The sequence below is a fragment of the Pleurodeles waltl genome, chromosome 4_2, assembly GCF_031143425.1.
Source record: "Pleurodeles waltl isolate 20211129_DDA chromosome 4_2, aPleWal1.hap1.20221129, whole genome shotgun sequence".
NCBI lineage: Eukaryota > Metazoa > Chordata > Amphibia > Caudata > Salamandridae > Pleurodeles > Pleurodeles waltl.
Window position 1 is genome coordinate 888,272,626 of NC_090443.1, and position 26,588 is coordinate 888,299,213.

A 26,588-nucleotide genomic window follows, 5' to 3' on the forward strand; every position below is an offset into this window, starting at 1 on the left:
AGTCCCAACCGCTGGTTGCGCAGAGCCATCGGTGTACATGACCACCTGATATTGATCAATAGGCAATGTGCCAGCGGGAACTGGGTACTCCATTTCATATTGAAGAAATTCTTGAGTCTGCAGTTTAGGGTCAAATATGTAATCTACATCAGTGGCTGTCAAAGACATTGCCCATTGTATCCATCTCGGGTGTAAAGCTTTCGAATTAGGAACACTCGCTTTTGTAACAGCTTCTAAGGCTGGAATCGGGGAAACGACAACGATGCGTTGGCCCTGGGCAAGAGGTCATTCTTTAATCACAGCCATCTGTACAGCAGTGAGAATTTTCTCAGTCTGTGCAAAACGTTGTTCTGCAGCAGAGTACAAGTGGGACTTGTATGCTATCGGGACTGTCTCACCCTCATTAAAGGTGACATATGTAAACCCAACGGCCCCAGGTATAACCCTGATGACCAGATGCGTTTTATTGTCCCGTGTGTGTAAATGCTTTACTGCTAAGAGATCAGTTTGCAAATTGCGAAGAATATGTGTATGCTCATTCGTCCAAAATCTACTCGAAAAATTCGGGCGAATCAACTCGTATAATGGTTTTATACGTGTAGCGTAATCAGGAATGTAAGTTCTGCCAAAATTTTGAAACCCCAATAACGACTGGAGTTTCCGAATCGTATTAAGAGGTTGCAACTGTGCACATTTTTCCAAAAAGTGTGGTGCTAAGCTCTTGCCCTCATTCGACAACTCATATCCCAGGAAAATGACGCTGAGGAAGGCAATTTTTGATTTTTTAAAATTAAATTTGTAGCCAATTTCGGCAAATCCCACAACAATGCGGGCTACCCGCCTTAAATGTTGTAGTAACTCATCATCTGTCAGATATATATCATCAACACATGACAAAGCTTCATGGTCCAACTCGTGCAGAATTTCAGTCACACAAGCCGAAAACAGTCCTGGGCTATTCTTATACCCCTGAGGCAAACAACAAAACTTTTTCTGAGAGCCAAACGCACTAAAGCTCGTATAGTCCCTACTTTCGGGCGCTATATTTTGGCAGAAAAATCCATTCGAGATATCTAAGGTTTTCTTGTATTTCTTACGCACAATATTATTCATGAGCGCTGCGCTGTGTGAATTTTGTATTGCATATGTGCGTGTATGTCCATTTAAATGTCTGTAATCCACCACTATCCTATAAGAATGGTCCGGATTAGCTACAGGAAATAAGGGATTATTCATCGGCGAGACACAGGGTTCAATAACTCCCTGGTACTCCAATTGTGTAAGTATTTTCCTTATCGATGCCCTTGCCTCATTTTATAGGATATTGCGGTTGCGGCTGAGGTTCGCCCTTTATGGGAATTACATGATAAGGTGAATCCCTATCCCACTCCACATGATTTCTATATAGGGGGGGTTCCTGTGCCAGAGCCCATGTATTAATATAGGACTCTGCTAGTTCTCCCGGAACAAGCGTGAGAATGAAGGTGAAATAACCTCCTCCCCAACTGGACAGTTGCAAACAAAGTCTGGGGGCCAATCCTGTTCGGCCAGCAGAATGTCATACAATTTGACCACACGATCCCAAAAGATGGGGTTTATAGTGCGCTCAATGTCCCCTTCTAATTATAAAGTTACTGTATAAACTCTATCGGGATCAGAGACACACATATCTGCTGTTTCGACTTGTATGAAGTCATCAGTTGCTTTCACCTCCAGATGCTCTAGAAGATTCCGGCGAACTATTGTGACCTCTGCCGCGCTGTCTAACAGTGCTAACGCCCATGTCTTGTTCTTCAAGAGAACTCTCTTCTTGTGTGGCATGTCTAACTGAGACTGCCGCCACCTTCTTCTTTTTAAAGTGCTGCTTTTGTTGGATCGGTTTCTCTTCTTTCTTGACAGAAACCTCCGTTGAGCGTTGTGATTCCTGTCTCGGTTTCACGTACTCTGTTCTCCGCTCTGACCGCCCACCTCTCTCATTTCTCTTTTCCGATGAGTCCTGAAAGGAACGAGATTGGCGTGTATCAGTATATTGATATCTATCAGGCGTCTTCAAATTATCCCTATTCCTGAGATTATACCTATTCTGTGGAGTCTCCGGTTGCGGAGATTGTCCCCTGTCTTTTTTAGGTGTTTGCTGTTTTTTCTCCCAGCGCTTTTTAGTACCCTCAGGTTGCTATTGTTTAGTAGTATCCTTAATACTCTTACCCTGTAACTGTGGTTTTTGCGGTCTAGCCCCGAGGCTATCACGACCGATACTCTAATATATTTCTGCTATTATTCTCGGCAGCTCCTGCTCTTGATTAAGTTGCGGGATGTCTCGAAGACGCATACGCACTGCTAGTGCTACTGCCTCTCCTTTGAGATTACTCAAAATAATAGAAGAAACTGCGGCAAAATTGCCCATCAGATGCATCCCTAAATCTAAGGCTGGGGCAGCCCCATATTCATCTTGAATTTGTTTTAGCACTTCTGGTAGATTAGCCAATGTCGGAGTACCGTGTGCTGTAGTGTAGAGCGCGGCAAACACTGTGCCCCAAGTATTACAATGGTCCACAGTAGGAACCATTTCATACGGCAAACACATCGTCAATATTCTATGTTTTTCCTGAGGTCTCGTATGGGGAAATACTGCTTCCAGGGTATTAATTTTTTGCGCCAGCCAAAACGGAGTTTCCTCTCGTTTTGCCGGTACTTTACCCATAACTGAGTGTACAGTGGCCGGATTGATACCCGGTACCACCGCATGTGGTTGCGCCGGAGCAGCACGCGCTGCGTTAGTATTTAATGCCTGCATTACAAACTGAACTAATCGTTTATATGTAGTTGCTAAGTCTATATATAAATGACGAACTTCAGCCACCGCCAAGTTAGCAACCGCAGGATATGGTGTATATGTAGCCAATAAAGGCCAGGTAGGACCATCATTACTCAGAGGACCTAACCTAACTTGTGCTACTGTGTGTGGGGGGCCCCATCAAGCCAATTATGGTGTTCTTGATAAGATAAAGGTATCTCTAAGTATGCATATGCCCTGTATTGTCCAGGGACATTCGCAATAGTGTAATCAACTGCTGGAAATACGACCCAAGAATAAAAAAGCTCTGTTCTGTAGGCTGCATGGGCGTCCACCACAAACATGACTGGACGCCCCTGGTTCGTCAGACCATGTGCTATCAGATGTCCTGTGAGCAATTGTCGCATATTAAGCGCGATGTTCACTACTTGAGGATTCGCCATGATGAAAAACAGCACTAGGTCAGAGAAGGCACACCAATATTGGGGTTTTCCTTTCAGAGTTCAAGCTTGAACAACCGACCACAAAACAATAGGACGTATCTAGATTGTGGTGGTGGAAATCCTCAGCGCCACAGACGTCTCCGTTAATGGAACCGAGGAGTCAATGTATATATGAGACCGAGAGAGTCAGCCGGACCCGAAAATTAGAGCCAGACCAATCGTCGTCGGCGCCATGTCGCGTGGGCTCTCATTATCCTAAATGAGACTACTGGATTTCTAGGTAACAGGGTTGTTCCTGGTGTGGGGGACTAAGTCTTACCCACTTGGAAGGACCACTGTCACCTCAAATCCGGTTTTGCTCCGGCTAACTAGCAGTGCCTCATCTCTCCTAAGGGGAAGAGATGATTGGGCAGCCGAGCGCATGACATCTTTGGAACTTCTCAGGGAAGTTAGTCTGAGAGCAGCTAAAGTGGATAAAAGGCTGAGTCCGTTCTTAAGCTGGAAAATACATGAGAGAGATGGAAAATGTTTCAGTACTGGATAGATTTAAAACTATAAGAGAGGTTGGCCCACATTCGAAAATAGAGTATAGGGGGAGACTCAAAAGGCCAGATAGAAGAATTGCTTTTGGGAATTTTACTCCGCAATAACACTTCCAGGAAGTTGAAAGAAAGAATGCAGATGAAAGAGAAAACTGGACAGCACGATAGAGGAAGGAGCTGCCTTAATAACCCTTCGCAATCTGACTGTAAAAGATGTCAGTTTGAAGACAACGTATACTCAAAAAGAGGAACTGAGCATCACCTGGCAGAAGGCCCTTCTGTTTCCAGATCTGAACTTCGAAAATGGCTGAGACAATAATTAAGTTCTATGCCTAATGTAGGGAACTCAAAGGCATAGAGATGCAGGGTCTTTATCTGGCAACCAGTGAGGTGTAGTTCAACCAATACAAAACTGTTCTGGAGTTTGTAGTCCAGAACGCACATAGAGAAAATGTTCAGCAAGCTTGAGTTTGTACCAGACTCATTGGCAGTGATGTCCTGAAATATGCTTAGTATAATGTCAGTTGTTGTGTTCTGTGCCTTCACTCAACACCCATACTTTTTTTACCTGTTCCCACTTGTTGAAGATAATGCGGAGTGGTGGTCTTGTGGTACACTTGGAGTTGGCGTATGGTGGTGTACGTGGGCCAGCTGCTTATGACATAAGTCACCGAAGGTGCCAGGTATTAAAGGGTGAATATGAAATGGATGTTGCATAAATAAATACTGTGCCAAACAAGCTTGTGGAAAAGGAGTGACAAGTCCACTTTACTGATGGAATGAACTGCAGTAACTGAAAAAAAAGCATTAGTAGCAACACCTAAGCAGAGATTAAAAAAGAATGGGTAGCAGCCTGGGATACCGAGAAAAGGTTCAAATTGAAAGTAGTCTTTACTCACAGAAAATCAGACAGCTAGTTCACGCCTTCTCTATGATTTCCACGCTCTCATAATTGGGTACAGACAGCAGTCATCTCTATGCAGGATACTAAACCACTCGAAAGGGCCCTAATTTAGGAAATTATTTCAATTCTGAGTCCAGTATGCAAATGACAAATCACCTTGGAAATATATCCTAAGCCACAAACAATCCCTACCCAAGAGACCTCAAACATTGTCTCGGAAAGGAAAATAACCAGTCTTACTGTTCTTTGTTGGGCATCAGCTGCAAGCATAGTGGTAAAGGGATCAGCCGGCACTGTAGAGCTGGGAGAGGGCAGAATGTTTGCAGGCCTCAAAGCTGAAGGATGCACAGTGGTGTGTGTCATACTGCAGGCATACAATGGCCTGGTTCTGCTAAGCAACCAACAAAGTAGTAGCCTCCAAGCAGAACCTATCTGCCCTTGGAAAGACTGCTAAATACCACTGAAACATGCCAGAGGGTTTCTCAGAATGACTGTAAACTCTGCATATCCAGTCTTTAATAGAAATTACCGCTGGTGGGTGAGACACTTTCTGGAGCTCACAGCTTTTTGGGTGTTAATGTGGTGTCAGATATATAATGTGACCTAGAATATCTACCCCGGAGTCTTGAATTAGGACCTAAATTAGATAAAAAGGCCACGCTGTTCAGTTACATAGTTCCCATGTGCCTGAATGAGTGCTAGAGCTCTGTTTACCACTCTTCAGTTGTAGCCAGGTTTGGGGAAGCACTGATCTAAAATGGGCTGGATTTCATAAGCCCCCTTCGACTACCTGAGACCAAAGGTCAGAACTGGCCCCTTCCTTCCAGATGTGCAGAAGGGCTCATCATAGTGGGCCTGGATCTCTGGAGCACCCAAGTCCTCTATAAATTTAATTTAATGGTGCTCCAGTTACGTTCTTGTAGAGACAGGTTCCAGACGTTTCAGCCCCTCTTGTCTCTGTGTGACTACCCCCCCCCCCCCCCCCACACACACACACACACACACACTCCTCCCCGCCATCATTGAGAAAACTGATTTAGGCCCAGTGGACAGGCAGGCAAGCAGGCACTAAACCCATCCCTTGGCTATAGCAAAAGAGAGATGTCTCCTTAAAGCCTCTGTAACGACCCTGCTCTGCCTAGAGCTTCCCCAAGTATGAACAGGGCTTTTGGAATGTTGGTGATTAAGATTTCTCAATACCTGAAGATCAGGAAAGTACCTTTGTGGTGGCCATAGGGGTGTGGAACTACTTGTGGTTCCCTTCTCCTGCAGCAGAAGAGATGGGGCAATGAGGACGTCACATGAGGGCCAGACATCAGTTAGGCAGGTTGTAGCATCATCCATCATGGTGCAGGTAAGACCTTCACATACAAAAGCTGTTGTTGAGCTCAAAAATGGTCAAACACAGTGCTGTTTTTGTGTGTTTCATGTGTTTGTATAGTTCTTGACAGCTCCCCTGTACATAATATCACTAATTACCGTGCTCATGCACACAATTAAACTTACCCAGTTATTAGAGCAGTATGTGATGCTTCCAGTTTTTTCTATACTGTGCTGTATGTGATATCTTGATACAAAGTGTGGATCAGCATGCAGGTTAAACACTTCTTGTTTCACACAACTTAGTTCGGTTTCACATGGTCTGAGCAGGTAGTTAAATTGTTACTATCATTCCTTAGAGCTTAGGTGCTTCTCAAAAAGCAAGAGGGACATGTTGGCAAACAACTCTTGCTTTTTCATCTTGTTCCAAAACAAGTTGCAGTTCTTCAGCAGTTTTGTGAATGGCTTCATGTTGGGGCTTTTACATGATAACCAGGTGGAGCAATTCAATGTACTGTTCCTCTGCGTTGTTATTATTGTGGATCCTAATTGCTGTGTTGATCTAGCGCTTACAACCTCTGCACTTGTATGTAAGGTTTATGAAGTTAGATCTGAAAATCTTTATCTTGTCATTATGGTTTGTTGTGTCCTTGTATACCTAGTTGTATTGTGTAGCTTTACTTAACGTTATGGTATGCTTGGTCTGCATTGGGTGGAAACTATCAATCTTCATACAGGAGTCTACATGTTTTGGTTTACGATGTACTCTTATCTTCATGAAATATGCTCTTTCAGGAGAGTATGTTAAGTTTGAAGTTGATTATTAGGTTGAATTCAGTAAAGCCTCTTTGAAACTGCATTTAGTTGTGTTCCTATCTGTCCAAATTAGAAAAATTACATTGATCCACTCAGGTCTCCTAATGATTTGTAGTCAAAAGTGGCACTGAACTAGCTCTAAAAATGCTTTAAATACATTTGTGTGACGTACATGTTTCCATTATTGTTTCTGTCTATTTGAGCTCAGTAGTTCGAACAGTTGTTTGTCAATATAAATTATGTTTTTTTGACAACAGTGGGAGAGAGTGGGTTCCGACAACTAAATCATTTTGGAATGTCTGTGACCCACTTGTATGGGGGATTGTTGACATCAAGTGGTTCCATGGTTGACAATAATTGTTCCTTTAGGAGAATGCTAGTTGTATCCACTATATTCCAAACATCAGTGGTTTCCTGAATGCAACTTGCGTTCTTGCTCACAAATGGCTTTGTGAGATTTTTACCAAAACAAAGATATTTGTCATTCAGCATACATGTTACACAGATAAATACCCATACCATGTGTTATCTTTGTGTATTTTGGTAATGTGCAGAATGTTCCAAGTGCTTGTGTCTCTGGAACCAGGCCCTGATTGGTATCCTGGTGCACATTCTGGTCTGTGTTGCACTCCTTTTGTGTTCCGTTCTGCAGTGTTAGGTTGTGTTTTCTTGCAGTTTGGTGTGACAGCTTACATCTGCCTGTGTGGTCTGCGACCATAATAGCTAGTTTTCATTGTGACAGTTGTTCCTCTAATGTTGACTGATTTGATGTGCTGCATTGGTTGTGTTTCAATGATTTTATAGCCATCATCTGGTTGTTTGACTCTTCAATTTGTCACAGTATCCGATGTGGCTCTGTATCTGAAGCCTTTAACGTACTTGTCACGTTTGATGGAGCGCTATGCTTCTGTTATCCAGTTGGTGGTTTGTTTCTTTCACTTTCTTGTATCAGATATGCCTGTGATCTGAGTGTTTTGTTATGGAAACATTTATTCATTCGTCATAGTCTGAAAAACACTATCAGACTGTTGCGCAATTCTGTTTTGTCTGTGTTTAGACAGCAAGAACCTGGAGCTCCTGGACAGTACTGATGCTTCGACCTGTGTTGGAGTGTAGTCTAAGATGCAGACAGTGCAGTTCTTTTGTTGGTAGGTGTCTCTGTTCCTCTATTCACTTTGTGTAAGCTGCTGACGTGTGTTTTGCTTTGTTTCAGGCTGTCAAGTTCCTCCTTGCTTAGAAGAGATTACCTGAGTTTATTTGCGAATGATTCACATTCTCCCCAAACACCATGTTTTTGCTCAATGTGTAGTTTGTTGGTAATTTCCTTCTTGTGCCATCTTTACTTCATTGTACAAGGCACTGATTGTTTTCTCTCTTGACCTTTCTGAGGACCTGATACATAATTGTTGTGAGTTTACAGACAATTGGATTCTGTCCTCTGTCCTCTCTGCATTAGGTCTCTTATACACTTGTTTAGAAAAAGAAATGTTCTCTTCCAGGGGATCCTTATCAATCGTTATAGTACTAAACAGTCCCACCTACGTGTGGGGATCCCTGAGGACTAAAATGTTTTACATATATGTAATAAACTTTGTATGCAGTACTTTACATTTCTATACATGCCTGCAGCCTAAAGAGAGACTACAAATGGCCAACTTATATTTACTTTTTATTTTAAGAAGAATCCAATTACACAGAAATATGTCATCAATAAAAAATGACTATAGAAAATCTTTCACAAAGCTTTAATAAAATGAAAAGAAAAGGGAATATGACACATTATTAGCCAATACACTGCTATTTAAAGAATAGTAGAGAAAACTGGCACTGTGCCTTTAAGAACCTCACTGTCCCCTGTATCCCATCATGCTTCACAGGTGACCGGTCCGTTCATTTTACTGTTGGGATCCTGGTGCACTGATCTCTGCCTTTTTGACAATTTAGCCAGAAAAATATTTTCAAAACCTTTCAAATGTAACATCTTTTGACATTTCTCTGTACCTAGAGTGCAGAGAACCCTTTTTGAGAGAGGAAAGAATTTTACTTTCTGTGAAGAATGCATTCACTTTTTATGAAGTGCCCTTTCTGTGGAAGAAAAAAAGCTCAGTTTGGCCCTCATTCATTCTGTGTTGTCTGGTGCTGGAGTTTCATCTCATCATCCTGAGACCTGTGGTCACTGCCAGAAGTTATCTAGGCGCACTCTCAAGGACAGAGAGAAGATCAAAATTCATGTTCTTCTAGAGAGAGCAATAAATGTGCCATCCAGAGGCCTTGGAGAAGGTCAGCCTTTTTCCAAAGACCCATCCTATCGCTCCAAGGGCTCCCACAGAGCAGGTCTTGTGAAAAATATCACCATCAAAAAATGAGATGTTCCTGTTGAACATCGACAGGCAGGATGTGAGGGACAGTGGAGATCCCGGTGTGCTCGATGTTCAAGACACCAACGAAGGTGGGGTAGAGTCACCGTTCGATATCAGTGCACTTGGCATTCACCCTCGAGACAAGCATCACCGTCAAGATAGTGTCAACAGCTAAAGTACATCATTCATTGACACATAGGTTGACTATGACGCAAGTGGAGAACATTCCTTCAATGTCAAAAGAAAAACATTTGACGTTGCAAAACATTTAACTCCCTACACAGTTAAAAGGCCACTGTTCGCATTGAGGGAGAGTTTACCAACAGGTTTGACTGAATTGAGGCCTCACTCTTCATCTAGGGCGAAATCACAATCTCCATTCAGCATTTCTCTTCATTGGCTATAAAGTTTGCAGTGGATTCCTGTGCCCCATACGTCTGACTCTGAATATTCCCAGACGTATTCTTCTTTAAGGGCCACATCAGAAATTTGCATCCCATACACACCTCCTGGAGGGATCCATCTCCACATTTCTCTCCAGGCACACTTTCGCACCTTCCATCTGCTGCACATAAGTCTTCTCAGAGATCTAGGAGTCCACTGCTCAAGATTTAAAGCGAAATCAGGAATCTGATCCACATCAAGATTTAGAAGGTCTGATGGTTCTAGGTCTAGACATAGGAGAAGAGGATCTCCATCTTGGTCTTCAAGTTATTGCTCTTCAGTCAGAGATTACTCTCCTTCCTTAACGGACACATCTCCTACAAGAGTGTCTCCTGTGGATGATCTCCTTATCATTAATGATGTTTTAATAAGCAGAGCAACATAACTAAATATCGATGTCCCTACTACTACAACCTCATTGTCTGTGATCTTTGAAACTCTCCATCACAGAGCAGTTACAAGACCATTGCTTCCTCCGGTTCCTGGAGCCTGCTATACAGCTATTTCTGACTCCAGACTAATGTCTGTTCCATCGCAACTACCTAAGAAATTTAAGACTTGTGACCAAGATCCATTATGTCTTAGATCTGATACTCTTCCGGACCCAGTAATTACAGCTGCTGCAAGGAAGTCCCACAATACTTCTTCTTCTTCTTCCTCTTCTGTTCCACCAGACAAAGAGAGAAAGCAGATATATATAGACACCATTGGTAAAAACATATATGTATAATCTGCATCATCCATGAAAGTAACAAGGGCTTCTTTGCTGGGAATGTACAATAGGTCCTCATGGGAATCACTGGACAGATTTATTAAGAAACTGCCAAAGTAGGATAGGCAAGATTTTCAAGAAATCTTGAAAGAAGGTGGCCTGGTATCTAATCAAATCATAAATGCAGCAGCAGATGCATCAGACCCAGCTGCACATGGTTATTGTCAAGGCATCTGTGCTCAAAGGCCATCTTGTCCAGGACTCAGCGGAATCTAAATTTACCTTATTCAGGAAATAACCTGTTTGGCACCCATGCATATGAGATGTCCAAAATGAATACCGAAATGGACATTGTCAATGTTAGTTTTGCAAAAAGGTTGGATTTTTGTAGGCGATGCTGACCTTGTAACAGAAGGTTTTTCCCTCAGGGGTCCATACCACTCACTGGCCCGAGCAACAACACAAACAACAGTCAAGGCAACACTACCATACTCGTAAACCATTGAGAGGAAGAGGATCTCAGCAACAGCCTGCATCAACAGTAAAGTTAAACAATGAGTTGCCACTTACCCCTTCTCTGTTACCCCTCTCTGTTGGGGGAACGGATAACCAATTATCTGGAAGAGTGGCACTTAATAACAAAAGACAGGTGGGTCTTGAATATTGTTCAGAATGGATATTCTATTCATTTTAGTTCTCCTCTTCCCTCTTTTCCACCAACAAAAACATTGCTGCATCAAAAAGACCTGTTACAGAAAGAAGTCAACATTCTGTTACAAAAGCAGTCTGTATAGGAGTTGCTGTCTCGCCGCAATCAACCTAGAAGATGCTCCGGCTGGGGGTGGTCATGATGGTACTCTGTGAACTCTTTCCAAATCATACAAATCAACAGTCCCTAAGGTGCCACCGTCAGTGTCAACCACTATTCTAGGAAAGTAACCATGGTACTTTCTACAGTTCCTCAGGCAGACCTATCACCTGGGTGTTATTCCATCAAGAGAGTTCTTCTTAGCTCAGTATTTGAGAAACCTAACTAACTCAGCCAGATCTCTTGTTTCTGCCGCTCTTCAGTGCACAGTTTTAGATCCATTATCACGTTCTCTGCTTCGCTAAGTCTTTATGCTATCCTCCTGTGTTAGTTCAGCAGAAGGCCCTGGTTGATAGACTGGGAATCCATCCTCAGCTCCAAGGTGCACTCTAGTTTGGCATCTAGTTTGCCTGCTTTCTCAATTTCTGCAGGGGTCTCAGTGATCCCATCTTCTCCCCCATTTTGTTTCAGCTGTATTGTTTCCTTCCTTTTAGAGTGCCTCTCCGTTATGTAGCGCTGCGTTGGCTTTTGACACCTACCAGATAGAGATTTGCAGTTATGTCTGTTGTTTGGTTTGTCCTCTTACTTGCTGCCTGAGAACTGGGGTGTAGGTGCTCACATTCAAAGCAGCTGGGCAGCTGTGTTAGTGCAGTCTGCAATTGTTCTCAGGGCTTCAGTCCCCATAAGCCAGATCATCCTTCTGCTTAGAAGCACTGATCAGTCTGGGTAATGTTCCTGGTTGCAGGCCCTCTCTATGTATGCCATGTATGTTTGGTAAACTGTCTTCAAAACCAGCAGCAGTCTTTCACCAAACATTTTTACCTCTGTCATGGCGGTTCTGCTGAAGGTCAAAAATGTTTGGTGAATGGTAGTACGTCAAAGTATTGGAACCTCTGCCACCCTGACTGACAGACTATTGCCTGCTAAAATTCTAAATTAGCCCTTAACCTTGAGAATAGTTAAGCCAGGGTCATAGCTTTTAGTGGTGGAGCCAGTACAGTGATCCTGGGTTCCCAGTGTGTCAGAAGCCCCAACATGTCTTTCACCAGCTGCAGTTTGTTTTTAAGAGTCTGTTTTTGTTGACCAGGGCTTGGGTCTGAGTTTACTCTCGGAAGGTGTTGGTCCTCTGTAGACTGGGCAGTGTAGTACAGCAAAGGGTTAGCGCTGAAGAGAGACATTTAGAAGATAAGAGGAGAAGGGTTGAGTGTAGAGAGAGAGAAAGGGTAGAAATTTGGAAGGCACAGAAAGAAAGACAAGGAAGTAACAAAAAATGTATGAAACAGGTTGGCGATCTTGTGGGAGAAATTGGGAACAGCGGAGACAAAGGAGAAAAATGGGTAAATGGGGGTTGACAGATGGAACGAGAGGGAAATGAAGTAAGGAGGTAAGAAGAGAGAGGGGACATAAGAACAAATCAAAGGTGCTAGGGTGGAGAAAGGGGAAGAAATAGAGGTGTTGGAGGGATTGAAAGAAAGAGATGTCAGAAAGGTCAAAATGAGATACAGATTTGAAAAGGAAAGGATAGAGCAGGAAGGGGTATTAATGAAACGAAGGATAGAAAAAGAGAGGTGTTAAACATAGATAAAAGTCAATAGAGGATGGAGAGGTGGGTAAAAGAGATGGAAAGTTAAAAAGAAGAGGTAAAAGGGGTCAAAGAGAGTTAAAGTAAAAAAGGCAGGAAGGAGATCAGGATGTGTAGGACAAGAGAGTGACGAGAGGCAGAGCAAAAGGAGATATGTAGGAAGGAGAATGAAAAGGAAGAAGAGGTGAGAGGAGAAAGGGCTAGAGAAGGGGAGCAGAAAGGCAAAATGTGTCGAATAAGGGACTTCGAGACCCCCCAAAAACAGTGGGGTAGCTATATTTAATTCAGTAGGTGCAGTGGCACTGGTGCTGGGATAACCTAGGTGCCCTTGCAAACTAGAAATGGCTATGTTTTAATACCAGCTTGGAAGAGGAGGGGAGCCATCCATTTTTCTTGTTTGGATTATGGCCCACAACACCACTGAATGACAGTCCAGCTGGGACCAGACAGTTGAAAGAGACTGTAAGTTTATACCCTCCAATTCGCAGAACGACTTTCCTGATTAAAGCATTGAGGCCATAAGTACGATTTGCCCAGTAAATTTGCTGGAATTTCAACACCCTTGGAATTACCAGTATTGGGGGTACAAGCAACTGGAGATGAGAAAAATTCACCCATTATGAAGGTTCTCTGAAGGTCCGCTAAGAAATGATAAATTACCTGGAGAACCTGCAATTGTGTGCCCAGTTGCCTAGTACTTGCTCATTTTTTCCTGACTTTCATCCAGAGATTTTGGTTGGTTTTTAACCAGTCACAGCTAAGAGATCTGTAATGTTTCCTCACATCTCAGAAGTCTGATGGGGCTGTTAGCTTATGTTAACACCCTCATCAAAATTAAGAAGTCACTCTTAATGAGGACCCGATTGTTCGAAAACAAAAAACATAGTAATACTGTGCCTCCTCATGAAACCTACTTTATGTTCATGTGAAAGTGCCTTGTGTAGGTCCTTGTTTTGTGCTATTCTTTTTGTTACAGATTTTCCAATGTCGTGGCAGGCTATATTTCCTTACAAACCTGTCAGATGAAAGTGGTTGTCAGATATAATATCAGTGAAAAAACTTTGTCTGGACAGTATATTGTGTCAAAATCGAGGACTAATATATCGAAAAAGTAAGTGCAAATAGCGAAGTATAGATTTACTGTTCGCAACTTTGCGTACCTTGAAGATGTAAACATTGTCTAGGAACATATTTGTGGAGTTAAACATAGTAAAACTTTGCTTTACCATAGAAACTTACCTTTACAATATTTTTGTCCTCCATATTCATGACGCAATTTTTTTGTCCACACAATATTTTTTCTTCGATATTTTGTCCAAACACCAACGATAATTCACAACACATTTTTAGAGACAGCATTATTTGTGGATTACATTCAGGCACATTTTAAAAGCGAGTTTCTTGTGATGACATTTTTTCACTACATTTTGGTTTGCATCAGTTACTCTGGGGTATATAGATTTTAGAGAGGTCTACCATGATATTGGCAGTACTCTTTGTATGAGCACTTTTGATGAGCAGTAACCAAATTCCATAATTCATGCTGAGTGCGGACGGTTTGGCCTTCGGCACACTAAAGGTGTGCCTGCTGTGCTTCCATGCAGGTGGGTATTGGAAAATTCATTGACGTCACTTCCTGTACAGATGGATGATATAAATGACTCCTCTTCGTGTTGGCTTCGTGTTGAAGAGTTTTTACTAACTTTTGATCTGTCTGAGCAAGAAACAAATTGATTTTCGTTAAAATCTGCAGATTATGCAACAGATCATTGATTATGTGGCTACTCCATAAATATGTAGAAAAAGCTGCAGCCGCAAAATCGTATAATTGTACTGGCCCTGGCTATAGAAGATAGTTTGTGGTAGGCTACTGCAGGTAGGACTGAATAAAAGCGATGAAGTAATAACATTTTTAGGAGTTTCAGCATTAGTAGGTGGTATTTGTTCTAGCATTTTGCAGCCTTGGTGGGGGAAATGGGTGGTGCAACCTGCAATCACCACCCGAGATGTCATTGGTGTTTTTTTCTTTTTACAAGGTAAGTATTGAATGAAACGTGAGAAGGTAACCTCTTTTCTTGTTACTAGTATTTCCTCTCTGTATAAAACCTGCAAACATGTTTCCTTACTCGAGCAGAAGACCATGTCACTGATCAGATCTTTAGTTCTTGCAGAAGAGGTCAGTGTCCACTTCAGTAATGCACTGATATGAACAGGTATCTAAATTATGCTTTTATGAGCCATTATGTGACTCTATAATGTTTAATTTGTTTATTGCTTGCAATTATATAAAGCTTACTATGATGATCTGGTCATTCTGAAAAGGCATCTGAATAATGTGTCTCAGTACACAGTCTGCTAAACTTGTGTGGTTCCCGAACACATACTGAGCATAGTTAGTAGGATTTTTACAACATTGAGCACTGCAGTCTAGCTTATGTAGCAGAAGAAATTATATGCCTCAATCATACAATGCATGCTGTATAGCTCTTTAATAAGGTGTATGTTCCTCTGTCCATGATTTGCTTTTAAAGGATGCATTTTTATTTAACAGAAGTGCATGCAGTATGCTAGACAATTCACCCACATGGGAAATGTCACGGAAACAACAAGGTAGGTATTATTTTGTACAGCACTTAATTGACTCATGTTTTTTCTGGGTGTAGATGCTTCATAAAGGAAATGCAATTCCTTGAGCAGTGGGTGGTGACTCACTAGTTGTGGGAGCTTGTTAAAATTAAGAATGATTTGTACAGCACCTGGCCACGAACTCTGTTTCAGAGTACATGAAACTTCATTCACATACAACACACAGATTCACCCTCTTGGCATAGGATGAAAACGACACCAAGGTGACATTGAAGTGACAATAAATGTCTGAGAAGAAAATACAGCTTTTCCATTACTTTCTAAAGATTGTCAGTGACGACTGAGCTCAGCTGTATGTAGGAAATGTATTAAAAGAGATAGCACTTTGAATGAGCTATGATTGGTCTGGCTGAGTCTCCTTGCTGCACCACGGAAGCAGGGATTGCTTTACAAGGATGTTAAAAAGGTGGATTTGCTGTGGGTGCAGATTTAGGGCAGGGTAAGGTGGGTGCAGCAGACACTCAGTCACTAGATTCTCCTGTCTTCGAGAGTTATTATAGCGATCATGACCTGGAATGTCTAGAGCACGAATTACATGAAGAAAAGACGCAGAATTTAAACTTTTCTCAAACATCGAGACACACATTTATTCAGGAAAAACATTTATTATTTGCTGAAGGGGCTAGTCTGCAGTAGATATGTAGGTGACAGTAATTTTATGATGGTTACTCTGCATTTGCATGGGGTATTAGCTTGGACCGGGCCGTAATTTCTCTTCACGCCCTCAAAGCCTACGCGAGAGAAAAGGGGAAGATATGCAAAAATTGTTAGTAGGCTTGAACAGTCCTGTTGGGCAATATTTACTCCCCCCCCCCCACCCATAACAGACCAGCCTCTATTTCTGTCACAACTGTCTATATAATTAGTGAAATGGGTGCTTCACTCATGGGTAATTTGGGGTGACTTTAATAGCATACTTGGTATACATTGAGACTGAGCCCGTTGCCAAATACACCTACAAACCTTAATGCTGAAACATTGGCTCAGTCGCTTTCTAAATGGTCTCTGGCTGATGTCTGAGAACACGGAGTCAGGGAAAAAGTCCCCTCTGCACAATATCTGTGTTAGCCTAGGCCGAATCTTCTGCTATGCATTGATGCAGCTGCTAGTGTTGTACTCTGAGACTATGGGCAAAACAGTCTCTGATCATAGCCTGTAACTCCTAAAACTAAGTTTTGGCCATTCCATCACCGCACTTTCTACCTATAATGTCCAACCACATGCTGTTGAAGACTCAGCCTTCAAAGCTACACAGGGGGTTACTTTGGGGGGCACTTTTTGAAGAAAACAGTATGACCACCACGTCCCCTCTGATTGAATGGGAGGCTATCAGAGTGCTTTCTAGAAGCAATCTATTCAGGCAGGTGTGGGTGCTCACTGGATGGATGAGCAGGCACAGTCAACCCTGGAAACTTTGTTTCCTCAACTAGAGAAGGATGCCATTCTTCACAAAACACTTACATGGCCTCCCTTGCTGTGTCCAGGGAGGAACATGCTGCCGTGGAGCAGCTGATAAGGTGTGTGTAGCCTTGACGCATACTGATGGAGATTAAGCTGACAAGTTGCTCACCAAACAGGATCAAGCAAGGGATGCCATTGCCTCAATTCACCTTTCCATCAATAACATAGGTGAGATTCACACCATTTTAGTTTAAGCTCTATGTTCCCATCTTTGGGACTACTGATGAGGCCCTTGAGATGTTTTTTGATAAACCAATTGTACCCATGGTCCTCTTACAACGCCAGGAGACCATAGAAGAACAAATCTCAGAGCAACAGACCCAAAATGTTGTTTGGGAACTTGCGAAAAGCAAATTAATTGGCTTAGGTGGGCTTCCTTTCAAATTTTATAAAACGTATGCTGATCTGGAAGTGCCTAAACTAGCAGGGTTAAACATGGCGGCAGTAGAGACTGGCACCTCCTACCATGAACGAGGTCCTCATTGTTTCCCTTCGAAGTCAGGTCAGAGACCCCTTGATGTGGCCTTCTACAGGCCCCTTGCCATCCTGAATAATGCTTATTAAATGTTAAGTAAGAGTATGACAAGAAAACTCCTGACGGTCCTTCCCAACCTCATAGGCTCATACCTGGCAGCAATATTATTACTGTTTATTACTGTAAGTAGTAATACTGTATTAAGTAGTAATACTGTATTGCTTGCTCAAATCTGCCCCAACAGCTTTGCCTGCTCTGCGGGGTTAATTTAACAATTCAAAAAGGCCTTAGGCACCCTCAAATGTAATTGTATGTTCACTGTTCTTAGAAGGCTAAAGTTAAAATTGGTACTCTCATTTCAGACTCCTATGAGGTTTAATAGGTTCACGGTATTTGACTATTGAGCTGGTGGTGGATAAGCCTGACCTCCTGGAGCGCGATTGGGGCATCACCCTTGAGTAGTTTCATGTTGTTTCACTGCATGCTGACAAGATGTTGACATACACCTGGAATGTACGCTCTGGCACCATGGTGATAACCCGCCAACTTAATTAATTGAGAACATTTTCAGGCCTGGGAGTTAATTGATTGAAGTCATGCATCTCCCCAGCACAGGGACTATGGTAGACTTTGGAGACTTTAGATAAGAAAATACAACTTTTTGTTTTCTTGCCATACGCATTTATCATTCAGACCAAAACCTCCTAGATAGCAACTTGACAAAGGGGGTAGATGCCTTCAACAGCAAGTCATATTTAGGATTTTCATCTAATTCCGTAGGGTTGCCCCAGCCATAATGATCATGCTGCCCTGCCTACTGCATTGTTCTTGAACCTGCCTATCTGACACCCCACCACCACTACCTCTACCCCAATTTTGTTCAGATGTTGGAAAGATGTGTGACCTGATTTGTAGCCCAAATAAGCGTTAAGTTTTCTTCGCCAGTTTGAAGCTTCACTCAAACTGGACAGAGTTGGGCGCTCTGGATTTTGAACACTACTGTCTGGTGACATAGTTGCAATGAGCCTCTTGCTCACATTGTGCCCGTCATTATCAGAGGTTGGTTTTCACCACTCAGGACAAAATATTGGCGCTATTCCACCCCCAAATCCGCTTTATCAAGAAGCTTCATCCTCCACTCTATATTGCATAGGAGGGCTACAAAATAACCTTAAGCATCACATCAAAAGCTGCACAGTATGCCCCTGCAATCCTACATGGAGGGTACCTCCGCCTTCAGGCAGAGTCTATTTTAGGAAGACTGAGGGACCTTTGGTGTCCAGTTCCCTACAAAACTATTTCAAGACAGCATTCTAATCCTATTTGACACATTAGTTAAATAGTATGGTCTCCACCCAGGACAATTCATGTTTTGAAATTGCTTTATGCTGGAGGCATGCTGGTGACGCATCACCGGAGTGTTAGCATCAATCATTAGTTGCACTAACCTTTACAACTTTGAAAGCTGTGTCGTGGGCCTCTTCAAGAGCCCAAATGCTCGTGAGGCCGAGAATGGAATATTGAACTTGTCTTTTTTTACTTGCCGGAGGTTCATCTCAATGAAATGGAAGGCACCACTCTACCCCAAAATATCACAGTGCCAGGAGTCAGCTCTATGTTGAATTGAAACTGAGGCTATGGCTCTCTGCAGATAAGAATCCCAGGACCTCAGGAAATATCCTACTGCTGACCTTGAGAGAAGTTACTGTTTGCTCTCAAGGATAAATTTAAGGATGACACCAATCCTCCTAGACCCTACATTTTTTGTTGAAGTTTTTTTGTCTGTACGAGCTGTCATCAAGGAAGACGGGGTTCAAGCCGTGTGGTACATGCTGTCACTCCATGTCAGTGATGGACACCCACCAGGTCTGTCTCTGGTGGCTCGACAGAGACCACGACTCAGTCGTGTTCCAACTACCAGGCCATGGATCCGAAAGCTTTGAGAGAGCAGTCTCTGAAGCTCAGGCGGTCTGGCAGTCGACGTCGGATGGCGCGACTCCTATGAGGTCCCGCTCGAGGAAGAGGTCACGGGACCGCGGTAGGAGCCCCAAGTCCTCTCCTTTGCACTCAAGGATCCTCGGGCACTCGGGGAAGAGGCACAAGAAGAAGAAGAAGTCCAAGAGGACTTTGACCTCGGCATGCCCGTCGGGCGACGAGGCGACTCTGGAATGTCAATGTTCCATGCACTGTTCTGCGGAACTGATGCCAGGGCCGACTTCTCTTCTTCCCCCCTATCCAGGACCCAGAGCAACCCCCGCACAATTTTGAAAATTTTACAAAGCCATGAGCCTCGTATTTGAGCGGGCTGTCCCGCAGGTGAGAGCCTTCGTGCCCTGCGGGGTCAGCAAGGGCCCCATCGAATTCCACGCTGGTGGCTTCGCGCCCGACTGCTTTGGGTACCCCAGGATCCAATATGAGATCAACGCCAGTTCCACACAATCGACCTCCTCCAGCATCAGTCCCGAAGTTGACGCTCCCCCCACTGCCGGCACCCACCAATGGTGAGAGCCCCATCCTCATTCTGGAGAGCCGGAGCGATGTCGTACAATGCTGATAGGGACTAGATCAGTGCCTGAGGCTTATTTTGAACAGCCAGGCACAGGCGAGGAAAGGGAGGGGTTTGAGAACCCTTTAGAATATGGGTGGAAGCAGGACTTGATATGAGAAACTGGCATGCTCTCACCTCCATCTGTGGCTACGGAGGAGGGAGCTTCATATGCCACGGTGATGTGTAGAGCAGCTGAGGTATTAGAGCTAGAGTTGCCTACTGTGCCGGTCAGGACTAACATCCTGACAGAGGTTCTTCAGCTGGGGGTTTCCACATCAGAACTAATGTTACCTTTTAACAAAACCCTCACTGATGTCCTGATGGGTATGTGGTCCAAACCCAGCACAGGGGCTCCTATAAATAGGGCAATTGGCCACCGCCATAGACAAGCTCCTACTGACCCTAGTTTCCTCACCCAAACCTCACCCTGGAGAGCTTGGTGTTCCAGGCCTCTACTTCCCATGGTGCCTTCCCTTCCGCTCCCCTCGATAGGGAGTTCAAGAGGTTGGATCACCTTGGTAAGAAGATGTAGATGTTTCTTCCTCCATCCTGGCATTGAGGTCTGTAAACACATCTTGCGTATCGGGCCATTTATCCCATACTTTATGGGATACGGTGGCACAGGTGCTGCCCCAGGTCCCGGAGGGCGTGCAGGACACTCTCACTCATGCTGTCAAAGATGGGAGGGACACAGCGAAGTTTGCGATTCATTGTGGTTTGGACATGAACGACTCGCTGGGCAGGGCGATTTCATCAACAGTGACCCTTCGACACCAAGCCTGGCTTCGTACTTCTGGCTTTTCAGGGGATGTCCAGATAAACCCGGTGGACATGCCCTTCGATGGCTCACACCCTTTTAGAGAAAAGCCAGACTTGGCGCTTAAGTGGTTCAAGGACGCTTGGGCTACAGCCAGATCCTTGAGCTTCTCGGCGCCAGCTCATCAGCAGTCTGCCTTTCTCCCCTTTCGAGGCTTCGGAAGTCGTGGGGTACCACGCCACCCTCAAATCAGCCACCACCCTCCATCATCTCAGCATCCATTGTGAGTATGAGGTTGTGGTATCTTGAGACCCAGAGGGTCTAGCCAGAGGTCGGCCACCACCCAGTCCCCCTCCTCTACAGCACCCAAGTCCTCCTAGTGTTGTTTTGCAAACCCACACGTGTCCAGTTGGAGGGAGGATTCAATTTCATCTCCATCAGTGGCGGTCCATAACATCAGACAAATCGGTCTTGCAGATTATACAGACGAACTATTCCCTCTCCTTCCAGTCTTTCCCTTCCTCTATGCCTCCTTTAAAAGAACCACTGATGGAGGATCACTTTATTTTGCTCCACGAGGAAGTTAAGGCTCTCTTGGCCAAGGGAGTTACAGAATGGGTCTCAATGTCAGAAGTAGGCAGTGGTTGTTATTCCTGCTACTTTCTGATTTGAAAAAAGAACAAGGTTCTTCACCCTATTTTGGATTTAAGAGACGTCAATCTCTTCCTCAAAAAGGAGAAATTCAAGATGCTCACTCTTGCTCAGGTCTTGTCTGCTCTAGACCAAGGAGACTGGATGGTAGCGTTGGACTTGCAGGATGCGTATTTTCACATCCCTTTCCTGCTTGCCCACAGGCACTACTTGCCGTTCAAGGTGGGCCATGAGCACTTTCAGTTTACCGTGCTCCCATTTGGTCTCACCAGTGCCCCTCGGGTGTTGAACAAGGTGATGTAGGTGGTAGCAGCTCATCTCTGCAGGTTGGGGGTTTCAGTCTTCCCCTACCTTGACGACTGGCTGTTGAAGGCTCCTACACTACAGGCTCTCGTCACCCACCTTCAGACTATGGCGGACTTTCTGCATTTGCTGGGGTTCACAATAAACGTGCCGAAGTCACACCTGACTCCCTCTCAGAAGCTCCCTTTCATAGGAGCCGTTCTGGACACAGTGTTGTTTCTGGCTTATCCTCCCGAGCAGGGAGTGTAGGATATTCAGGTTATGATACCGATATTTTGGCCTTTATCCTGGATTTCAGTGAGACAGACTCTGAGGCTGTTGGGACTCATGGCCTCCTGCATCCTGTTAATCAAGCTTGCCAAATTGTATATTCGGGCTCTGCAGTGGGACTTGAAGTTCCAGTAGGCGCAGCATCAGGGGAATCATACCAACACGGGTCTCTGAGAGAACTGCAAAAGACCTGCAGTGGTTGTTAGTGAACTGCGATTGGGTCAGAGGCAGACTCCTCTCCCTTCCCCAATCAGATCTCACATCCGTGATAGATGTGTCACTTCTGGGATAGGGAGGCCACCTGGGAGAGGTGGAAATCAGAGGTCTCTGGTCTCCAGCAGAATCCGGACTCCATACCAACTTATTGGCACTCCGGGCGATCGGACTGGCATTGAAAGCATTTCTTCCTGTTGTAAAAAGGAAGATAGGGCAGGTGTTCACGGACAACACCACCACAGTGTGGTACTGCAACAAGCAGGGCGGTGTGGGGTCGTGGACCCTTTTTTGTCAAGAGGCTCTGCATTTCTGGACATGGCTGGAACAGCAGGGCATTACTCCAGTGGTTCAACACCTGGCAGGTTCTCTGAACGCCAGGGTGGACAAACTCAGCCGTCGGTGCCTATTGAGTCATGAATGGTGTCTCCATGCGGAGGTGGTGCAAGGACTCTTTCAGCAGTGTGGAGAGCTGTGGTTAGATATGTTCACCTCTGCAGAGAATGCGTAATGTCAACAGTATTACGCGTTGGAGTTTCTAAGGCGGCAATCACTCTGCGGCACTTTTCGTCATGAGTGGAGTTCAGGCCTCCTGTACACCTTTCCGCCCATACCATTTCTGCCCAGAGTTCTCAAGAAGATCAAGAATGACTGGGCCCAGGTAATCCTAGTGGCTCCGGATCGGGCACGGAGAGTCTGGTATCCCGATCTTCTGAAACTGAGCATTGTTCCTCTAATCAGGCTGCCCCTTCGGGAGGATCTTCTTTCGCAGCAGCAGGGGAGGGTTCTCCACCTGAACCTGACAACTCTTCGCCTTCATGAGTGGGTATTGAGCCATGGCAGTTGATGACTTTTTACCTTCCTCCTGAAGTCTGTGAAGTTATTTTGACAGCCAGGCATCCCTCCACTAAACCGGTAGATGTCTACCATCGGAAACGCTTTGTATATTATTGTACAGCAAGGTCAATGGATCCTCTTTCTGCTGCTCTTTCGGATATCCTTCTCTTTGTACTATCCCTTGCCCAGAAGGGTTATGCCTTGGGTACTCTCATGGGCCATCTTTTTGACTCATCGGCATTCCTTCGGCTGCCTGATCTGCCTTCATTTTTAAAATCTCCAATTGTACATAGATTCATCAAAGGGCTTGTACATATGTTTCCCCCTGTGCCCTTTGTTATGCCCTAATGGGACTTAAATGTGGTCCTCACATTTCTTATGTGTGCTCCCCTTGAGCCCTTACACAACTGTCCCCTCTGGCTTCTCACCATCAAGACAGCCTTTTTAGTGGCAATACCATCTGCCAGGAGGATGAGTGAGATGCAGGCTCTTTCATCCAAGCCGTTTTCAGACAAGGTCATTTTCAGAATTCGTGCCTCTTTCCTCTCCAAGGTGGGGACCCCATTTCATCTGGGTCAGAACATCACCCTGTCCACCTTCTTTGCTCCACCACATTCCTCTAAAGAAGAGGAGCAGCTCCACCGACTGGACCGAAAAAGAGCGTTGTTGTTCTACCTTGACCACTCAAAAGAGTTCCCGTGGATGACCAACTCTTTGTGGGGTACGTGTGAGCAAAGAAGGGTCGGGCAGTACAGAAATGGACCATTTCACGTTGGGTCGTTCTCTGCATCAAGATCTGCTACGCATTGTCCAGAAAGCTGCCTCCTGAGGGCCCATTCTACCAGGGGCAAAGTTGCTACCACTGCGCTAGCTCGGGGCATTCCAGTCCTGGATATTTGTCAGGCAGCAATGTGAGCATCTTCGCACACGTTTGCAAAACATTACTGCCTAGACAATCAGGTACGGAGAGACGGACACTTTGCCTGTTCGGTCCTACAGGACTTTTTTAGTGTAAAGGAGATTTATCCACAGCCCACTGCCAGGAGGTTATGACTTGGGTATCTATTCAAAGGTAAGGAATCTGCAGCTAGAAGTCTCTATCAGATGAACAAGTTACTTACGTTCGGTAACGCATTATCTGGTAGAGACTCGTATCTAGCTGCTAATTCCTTACACCCACCCATGCCTCCCCGCTCTGCGGATATGTTTAGTAGGGTTAGGGATTATCCCTTTTAGGGCCCTAGTTTTGCACAGACAAACTGTTGATTCTATCCATGACTGCGCTTCTGGCATGGAAGTTCGTGGGTAAAAGAACTGACGTGCGCGTGCTGGTATGGTGCCTTTATAGGTGACCGTCACGTCGGATGGCTCCATCGACACTGAGGACGCCATGCGGAGCCGAACGGCGCACACGGATCCGAAAAAACGCCACCCGATGACGCACAAAGGGGACTGCTCAGCAAAATAAAATAAAAATCAGATTTGAAGCTGATGCCAGGGAATTCAAAGGTAAGAAATCTGCAGCTAGATAGAGTCTCTACCATATAATGCATTACCGTAGGTAAGTAACTTGTTCTTCATGCTCAACGTATGAATATACTCTCTGCTGCTTACGTGTTTCTACCCTCCTGTGATCTGCTTTATCTGCTAAAATGTAAGAGTGTTTTCTCAGCAATGCCCTTGAAGTATAAATAATTTATTTTTATTTATGAAGTTTTATATAGCGCGAACAAGACCACTGCTGGTATTGGAGCACTCTACAATGGAAAATACAGAGAATGGCCACAGAGTAATACATAGAATCACTGGCTGATACCAGAACACACTACAATGGAAAATAACATAGAATGTGCAGAAGTAATACAAAGAGTTATAGGGTGATAGCAAGAAGCAAGATTATTTCGGGTAGCTGGGCTTTGTAATACAGTATACTCATAAGTTGTGGTGAGCGGAAGGTCGGCAAGAACATAATTAGTAGTTCCATAAAAATAAACAATAGGAAGTCAGACAAGGGAAGCAGAGAGAAAGGAAAAATAAATCAAAATGTCCAGGAACAACTGGATTCACAGTGGTACGATTAATCACAGAGAGGAAGGAGACTGTTCAGTAATATAATTTTTCCTTCTTTTTTCAAGAAGGTTATTGAAGGGTTGGCCTTGGTCTCCAGGGGGAAGAGCGTTACAAATTTTGGGGGCAATTCCGGAGAAGGTTTGCTTGTAAGTTTTCTTCTTGTTGAATTTGTGGGGGTTTCTGCAATACGGAGCTTCTGTTACCGGAAGGTTTATTCCCACCAGATAAAATCGGTTTCTGGCCAGGTAATAAGGAGTGTTGTCGGGAATGGCTTTATGCATCATGCAGGCAATTTTTAGATGCATCCTGGCGTCTCAAGGTAGCCGGTTCAGTGAATGTAGGACAGGGGTGATATGATCACTTTTTATAGTGACTGTGATGAGTCAAGCAGCCGCATTGAGGGTAGCCCTCAGAGGTGCTGGTTTTATTGTCAGTAAACCCATGAGGGTAGCATTCCCATAGTCTAGTTTGGAGATCACAAGTGCTTGAACCGCTATTTTGAGATCTGCAACAGAGAGGAATGGTTTTTGTTTACTTAATGCGTGAAGTTGATGATTGGCCCGCTCTTGTGGAGGAGCTGATGTGGTTCTTTATAGAGAGGTTGTTGTCCATTATTGATCCTAGGGATTTTGCTGATTCGACTAAATGAGGGTAAGAAGTAGGAGCCAGTCTTTGATGTTAGAGGTGGAGTTGGGTGGAGAGAACAATAGAAATTTGGTTTTGAGGGTGTTATGTTTGAGGTTGTTGCGAGACAGCCAATGTTGAGTTATCGAGGGTACTGATGTCTTCAGGTGATGCACTTTTTATGTAAAGCAGACGTATGTAGGAGATGTTAGAGAGTTTGAGGGTTTCGGTCAGGGGTTCCATGGACAGGTTGAACAAGGTGGGGGAAAGCATAGAACCTTGGGGTATGCCGATCGTGACTGGCATCTGATCAGAATGGGCATGGTTGATCAAGACTTTTTGAGATCTGGTTTGCAGGAAAGAGGAAAACCATCTTACTGCAGTTCTGAGAGGTTAATAAGAATTTTGTCCATACAAAGTAACGGAGCACTGATAAGAAAGTGTTAATTTTCAAACAATATGATATCAATAAAGTTAATGACGTAAATTGAGAGTGTTATGTTTAGTATTGTCTTTTAATTTCACATATAATGAATGATAATGACACTTAATAGAATAGAGATAAATCCATTGACATACAACTCAACTTTATAATACAATATTATTACAAAAATCCATGAGATTGTAAGTGTTGTGCTCTGTGTAATTGATCCTAGTCAAGTTGAAGATTCAGCCGATACGTGTTTCGACCCTGATGAGAGACTTCTTCAAGGCAGTAAATTGTATCACAAAAAATAAATTCTAAGCATGGCAAAAGGTGAATGTAGACCGTAATGCCAGTCCCCTTTATGGAAAATACTCTCCAAATTTACCGAACATGTAAGTCAAAGCATCTTCCTAGGAACAAACTATAGTGTCCCTCTATTTATGATCGCAAAGCGCCACGGGTAATGTTTCCAATCAGAAGTGAACAATATCATACGTCTTGGTTCCTAAGTTATAACCAGTAAAAGAGCCTTGATAAGCCTCCTTTTTATAATCTAGATAATCTAGACAAAGCCGGCATGT

At 44.0% G+C, this 26,588-nt stretch overlaps 1 protein-coding gene across 1 annotated transcript in view; it reads left to right on the forward strand.

Moving 5' to 3' along the window:
• Positions 1-26,588, forward strand: part of CC2D1B (coiled-coil and C2 domain containing 1B) — a 637,449-nt gene that overhangs the window by 389,126 nt on the left and 221,735 nt on the right. Inside the window, exon 17 of the mRNA XM_069232670.1 lies at positions 15,277-15,335. Coding sequence (XP_069088771.1) covers positions 15,277-15,335 — 59 coding nt within the window. The remainder of the gene's footprint in view (positions 1-15,276; positions 15,336-26,588) is intronic.